The 6,605-nt window shown below is 31.8% G+C and overlaps 1 protein-coding gene across 1 annotated transcript; it reads right to left on the bottom strand.

Annotated features, from left to right (window-relative positions):
* Positions 1–2,132: 2,132 nt before the first annotated feature.
* Positions 2,133–3,111, bottom strand: LOC106320439 (phosphatidylglycerol/phosphatidylinositol transfer protein-like). The gene is made up of 5 exons (XM_013758805.1): positions 3,062–3,111; positions 2,787–2,908; positions 2,560–2,661; positions 2,204–2,364; positions 2,133–2,159 (listed from the first exon to the last, which is right to left on the bottom strand). Exons 1-5 carry the CDS (start codon positions 3,109–3,111, stop codon positions 2,133–2,135), a joined length of 462 nt encoding a protein of 153 aa, XP_013614259.1.
* Between the last annotated feature and the right edge of the window lie 3,494 nt (positions 3,112–6,605).

The raw sequence follows: 6,605 nt of genomic DNA, 5'->3' as shown, positions 1-6,605 counted from the left end.
TTCTTAGTTAACTGAAACTTTAAACAATGATGGAAGATAGAAATGTTATAAATTTTATCTAATCATATGTTTTTTTGTTAACTAACTTTGATAAACATCTTCTATCACCAACTTTTACTTACAGTAAGAATCTTGTGTAAGCTCTCATACGAAAGCTTTGTAACATTATGTAATTCTCTTGTAAGTAAAAATATGATGTACAAATGTACAACAAATAATTTTCTTCTTTACCAACAGTTTTTCCTTGTTAAATGGCTTACTTGAAAGAAAAAAATGTTTAATAGGAATTAAACATGAACCAAAGATACAAACAAAAAAAGGAAGATGTTAGAAGAAGCAGGAGAAAGAGCCAACATAGAAATAGATATCAGTCTATCACAGCTGAAGTATGAATAATGCCAAACATCAGGCAAGGACGATGGAATTGTTTATAAATTTCTCTTCTTCATTAACATCACAACAGAAAAGTTAAAATTGCAAGTTTATTTTATATAGTTTCTTATATGTGTCTAGAGATTCAACTAGAGTATTACGAAAAAAAAAAAATCAACATTTTGTTTTTGTTGCATGAACATAAGGTGAGTCAAATGACTCAAATAGCTCGATAATCACCGTCGGAGAGATAGTGTTTTGATGTTAGGAGTTTTCAAGGCTCCTAAGAAAAATGTTGTATTATAGTGATTGTCGAACCAGTTCTGAGGGATATCAAAGCACTGAGAATGCAAGTACTCACTTAATCTAAGTGCAACCAATGATTTAGATGGGTTTTAAACTACTACTAATACTAGAAAGCAATAAGAAAATGATACTTTCTTGACTAAGGGAAAAGAGAACTCATGGGCATAGGGATTAGACCTTGGGTGATCAAGTATCGAACTAAGGATGGCAAATGATCAATCAAACTATCAACCTTAAGCCTAGACACAATTCTAAGCAAGCTCTATGTCTAGATGAATGCTCATTTGCTAACATATCTCAAACATCAAATGTCTTTGGTTGAATAATATGAAAGCAATCATTACTAACAAGTCTATTAGCTATCTTAGCATCTTTAACAACAAATGTCTTTGGCAAAGTATACTAAAAGCCTAGGAGAGTTGTCTCATGCATTTCATCAAACACCTTTCGGGTGGGAAATGCCTATTGATCAACTTTTGAGTGGCCAACTCAGAAGATGCATTAGGAATACTCTACTAGCAAGGAACAAGAATGATCTACACTAAAACATCCTAGAACTAACCTAATCACCCTTAATCTCCCTAACCCATGAATTCAAAAGGTGATTACTCACTAATCTCCATGATTCCTCTTAAACCCATATTGGATTTCAGATTAACCATGTAGAGAAATAGATAAGAAATCAACAAGAACACAAGATGAAAGCAATGAAACTGAATCAAAAGAGGTTTTTTACTAGTTCTTCTCCAGAAAAGAGATTCTATCTCTCCAATCTTACAAAAATGTACTTAATTTAGGTTTAGAAAAAGTACTTAACTTAGGTTTAGAAAGTGTAAAAACATCAAAACAAATGACCAAAAGGCCCCTGAAATAACATAAAAATCGTTCAAGCAAAACACGCGGAGTGACCTAGCATAGTCGCTCCAGGAGGTCACTCCCGACGCGTTTCTTTGTGTCTCGACCCGTCAAAACGCGAGTGACTTGAGCTGGTTGCTCTGGCTGGTCGCTCTGGCTGGGGGCGACTTCGGTAGGTCGCTCTGAGAGGTCACTCTGCGATGCTCGACCAGGATGGATATGCCTCTAGTAAATTGATCATAGCTCCTTCATTACATCTCCAAATGACTTGAAACCACTTCCATTAGAAAGCTAACTCAATTTTCTGTGTCTCCACAAAATCTTAGCAACAGGAGATTTATTTAAAGGCTCCATCCATGCTCATCTTTCACCTCCATTTGGATCACAATGCTCCCAAACATCTCAAATCACTCCATGGCACACTCCAACACCTAATAAGGACAATGAATGCAAAATGCAACCTAGACATGGCTAAATCCTAATCTATATGATTAAAATGCTCATGGATGAATGGATAAAACAATGTAAATATGCAAGATATCACTAATACCCACGCTTACAGATCTATCAACCACTTTAAACCCTGACCATCTAACTATTCAAACCCTACCATCTAACGCTTCAAACTGAACAGCAAGAACCAAGAAACAAAGTGAATCATTAAACTTACAGGAGGAGTGTAACCAGGAAGAACTTGAGAGTGTGCAACCAAGAAGTCTCCTGTTTCAACAGAACAAGTTGTCTCAGAGCAAAGGTCATGAGTCTCAGAGTGAATGTGCCATCCAAAGTATGTAACTTCAATCACCAACTTCCCACCCGTAATCCCACGCCCTTTTATTTAAAAGAACAAACACATATCATAAACGAATTGTTCATACTCCTTGAGAATCTAGTAAGAGCCTACAACCCTCAAAAGCAGTAATCACATTGTCTCTCTCTATCATAAGTTCATAAATAACACATTCATCATCATCACAAAGGAAACATCTTTCATTGGTATCAATGTAAAGTAAAAAAAGAAGCAACATGTGTTGGCAGAGATGGTAAAGGTAGCTGGCTCGCCTCGAGCTATAGGATTAGGCGCTATATTAACCTCTTTCACTTTTACTCCGTACTCTGCATTCTTCTCTGCAATTCAAGAAGAAAAAAACCGAAACTTTGACACTATGAAACGATCAATTACAAGATGCAGGCATCACAAGAAGAAAGAGTTAAAAAACTAAAAAGAAGAGACGGAGGAGTGTTAAACGTACCACAGTATTGGACATCAGTGGTGGCGGCTCGAACAATAGGAGAAGAGAGACGAGGAGAAGAGATTACAGAGTCAAAGCTAATCTCAAAGAGAGGGACGTGAGAGACGCAAGACTCGTCACAACTTCACCCTCCCAAACTTGAAGTGGGGATTTCAGCGAAATCTAATCTCACGGCGGTGCTGACAATTGGAATCGAAGATTGGAGACGGAATGGTGGAGGTCAGAGGAAGGGATCGAAGAGTATATGGAGAGAAGATGAAGGAATCGACCAATACAAAGAGGACATGTATGGGGTGCTTAGAGCACCATTATCCCAAAAACCCATTTAAGGGTTTCTAAAATTTTTTTATTTTTATTTTATTTTCTTTGTCTGATTAAAAAAAAAATAATTAAAAAGCGCACCAATCGCGGGTCGCCACGTGTCAGTGGGGCCCGCGAACAGTGCAAAAAACCCACCACAAGGGGTCCTTATTTCATGACTTTGGGGACTGGTTTTTATGGTTTGATGGAGCCACACATTGCTTTTTTGAAAGAAACCCCTTTTAGAAACCCCAATAATAGTGCTCTTAGTGATTCTAAAACCTCTTAGTTAAACACCGGTTCTCTTGTTTTTTTTTCTTTTTTCATTTATTTTTTTGGTTTTTTTTTTTAAAAACCCCTTTAAAAGTGTCTAATGGAGGTGGTTTTAACAATGAGATCCTTAACAAAAAATAATTAAATATTTGAATGGGTCTCTCAAAAAATTAAGGATCGGTGATAGAAAGCACAAAATAAGAACCGAATTTGGAGGGGTTTTTGCACTGTTCGCAGGTCCTACCGACATGTGGCAGCCCGCGATTGGTTCGCTTTATAATTTTTTTTTTTCAGACATAAAAAACAAAAAAAGTTTTCTAAAAATCCGTACCACCGGTTTGAGCTATAATTATTCTCTAAGGGAGCATCAGTTGTTTACTAAGCTGAGTAAATTTAGTTTCTGACAGATGAAGACTGAACTTTTGGACCATGTAGTTTGCAGTTACTGTAGAAAGAAAGACAGTTGGCTTTGAAGCTTTGGAACAGACAAATTTATTGTGGAAAATATGCAAAGCGCAAGATAAAAATGAGACTTTATGTAAGCAGATCGGCATCAAGCGTAATGGATATCATACATCTTAAATTTTATAAACACAAAAATTGTTAAAAATTATCTTAAAATGTTTATGGATTCTAAATTTCAGGATCGAGCAAAGTATATTGAAGTAAGATGATTTATTATGTAATATAAAATCTTGAGAACAATTTCTCTTTTAACAATTTTTCTTTGTTTTGCTACACTCATTTTCTGTAAATTAGTCATTTGGATCAAAATCCAGATTAACTTAACTTGAACAGTCAAGATCTTTTTTTTAACATGTGGTCAATATCAATTACAAAAAAGCATGTAGTCAAGATGAATTACTAATTGAAGTGTTTAAAATGAATATCTTATATAGTAATTGGATTCAAGAGTTAGACGTCGATCGTTTGCTTGTTAATGTAACTTCAAAGCCAAATACAAATACAACTCTAGCGATCGTGTGTTTTGTTTGTTATTGTAGAAATTGTTTTTCTTGAAACTACAAACAAAATTGACCAGAAGAAAGTATCACGTCGATCTAGTTTATAATGTTATTTCCCAAACATATTTTAAAACAAAACAGTGTGTTCAAAAAAAAAATTTTTAAAACAAAACAAAGCACAAAATATGAATAACATCCGTCCATTGCCTTGTTTTCCGGGGAAAACTGAAAAATGCTCCCTGCGTTCTGCAGCTTTGCACGTAGATTAAGGAAACTGATATTATTTCCTCTATTTGAACTTTTTCAATTACTCTTTTTTTTTAACCTTTTCAACTTATTAAAATCATTTATTCAGTATTACTCTTTTGTTCCAAAATGATAGATTTTCTAAAATTTTAATGTAATTTTAATAGTTAATGTTGAAAAATTGTATACTTTTAAAAAACATTAATTGAAAAAATTTGAATTGGTTGAATACTATTGGTTGATATTTATTGAAAAATGTATATTAAAATAAATAATAATTTCAATTGTAAACATTTGTTATATTCTTAATATGCGTGAATATTTCAAAAAAAAAAATTTCAGGAACAGAGAGTATAAAGGTAAAAAAAAATCATCTTTTGTCATTATTAGAAGTGGACAAAAAAACCAAACCAAACTAACCCAACCGAAGTTAAACCAAACCGTGTTTTTTATATAACCTAATGTGTTCGTGTTATACCAACCAGAATGGTTTGGTTCATTATTTACGTGGAATTTCGTACATATCAAATATAGTGATATAAAAAGCACTAGAATGTCAAGTATTACCGAATAGTGGGAGTATGGTTTTTTTTTTTGAAGATTAGGGAGTATGGTTTTTAACTAGAAGGCAAAATAATATTGAAATAGTTTTGTGGTTTTAGTTAAAAATGAATATTATCATCATTTCAAAATAGCTACATCAACAAAACAAATTTGGGAATGTGAATGTTTCTTCAATGTATTATTATATTATAGATGAATGCCGTATTTTCCTCTTTTTGTAAAAGACATACTATTTTTAATTCTTTTTTTTCCTTTAGAGCAGAATAACTTTTAAATAAATGTGAATGTTTCTTCCATGTATTTGTCTATTATAGATGAATCACATATAAATTTTCCTCTTTCTTTTTGTAAAAAAAAAATACTATTTTTACTATAAATATAGAGGAAAATGCAACATTCAGGCCAAGAGACTCAACCGTTAATTTGATTGGTGCTATCACCCAAAAAAGGCCTTTAATTACACTTTATATTAATAAAAATTGATACAAAAACGTCTACATCCCATTATTGTGTAAGTTAAAATACACAGAACAAATAAATCATAACTGTGTCTAAGTTAAAATACAGAGAACAAATAAATCATAATCAATCAACCAAATAAAACCATTATATTTACGTGCTTTAAAGCAAAATCATCAATCAAAAATTCAACATCTAATTCTTTCAAATAGCTTTTCTCAATTGCTATTAAAACTACACGTAATCTTTCTTGTGATATTAATGCTCTTAGATATGACTTCAAAAGCTTCAGTTTTGGAAAAATTTCTTTATGCAGAAACAACAGTGAATAGTGAGTAAAATTCTATATGCATGTTTATTATTAGTAAAACTATCAAATTCTATAAGAAAATTTAAAACATCACATGTTTGGTTTGGTATGAATTGGAATGGTTCAGGATTTTTTTTTAAATGAAAAAAAATTAACCATTTACCGAGCCAATAACCAATTTTCAAAAAGTCATATGAATTGACTGAATATTTATCCGAATCTAAACAAAAACAGAAGTTTGGTTTGGTTTGGTTTGATTAGTCTTCGCAGGCCTCTCTCCCATTTACCGTGCGACAATGCATATTTTATTTTAAATTGATTAAACAAATTTGAAAATTAACTGAATATTTTTAAATAATTGAATATTGTTTAGTGTTAAGAAATATTTTAGTTGCATAATATTTATTATGTGTGACTTAAATAAAATTATTATAAATATTTTATGTAATTTATCTTGCTAATAATTTGGTTCATATTATAATCAGTTTAATCTGTTGTTTAAATCTACGTAGATAATATATATCTTCAACATTTTCATAACTATTTTAGTTATTATATTTATTGTACAACGTAGTCATTTTTAATGTATCTTCAGATAATAATATATGTATAAGTTATTATTTAATTTAATTTTTAGTTATTTAAATTTTTTCGTTATGATTTTTAATTAAATCTATGTAGCATATGTCTTAGATATTATTT

The sequence above is a fragment of the Brassica oleracea genome, unplaced genomic scaffold (assembly GCF_000695525.1).
Source record: "Brassica oleracea var. oleracea cultivar TO1000 unplaced genomic scaffold, BOL UnpScaffold00924, whole genome shotgun sequence".
NCBI lineage: Eukaryota > Viridiplantae > Streptophyta > Magnoliopsida > Brassicales > Brassicaceae > Brassica > Brassica oleracea.
This window is presented reverse-complemented; position numbering and strand designations above follow the sequence as displayed.

What these genes read in the sequence shown, in the direction of transcription:
- LOC106320439 (XM_013758805.1), bottom strand. Translation starts at nt 3,111, where the DNA reads ATGGGTTTTTGGGATAATGGTGCTCTAAGCACCCCATACATGTCCTCT. An exon ending in ACCCCATACATGTCCTCTTT is followed by an intron (nt 2,909 to 3,061) that starts GTATTGGTCGAT and finishes GGGAGGGTGAAG; the next exon opens with TTGTGACGAGTCTTGCGTCT. An exon ending in TTCCTGGTTACACTCCTCCT is followed by an intron (nt 2,160 to 2,203) that starts GTAAGTTTAATG and finishes CTTGCTGTTCAG; the next exon opens with TTTGAAGCGTTAGATGGTAG.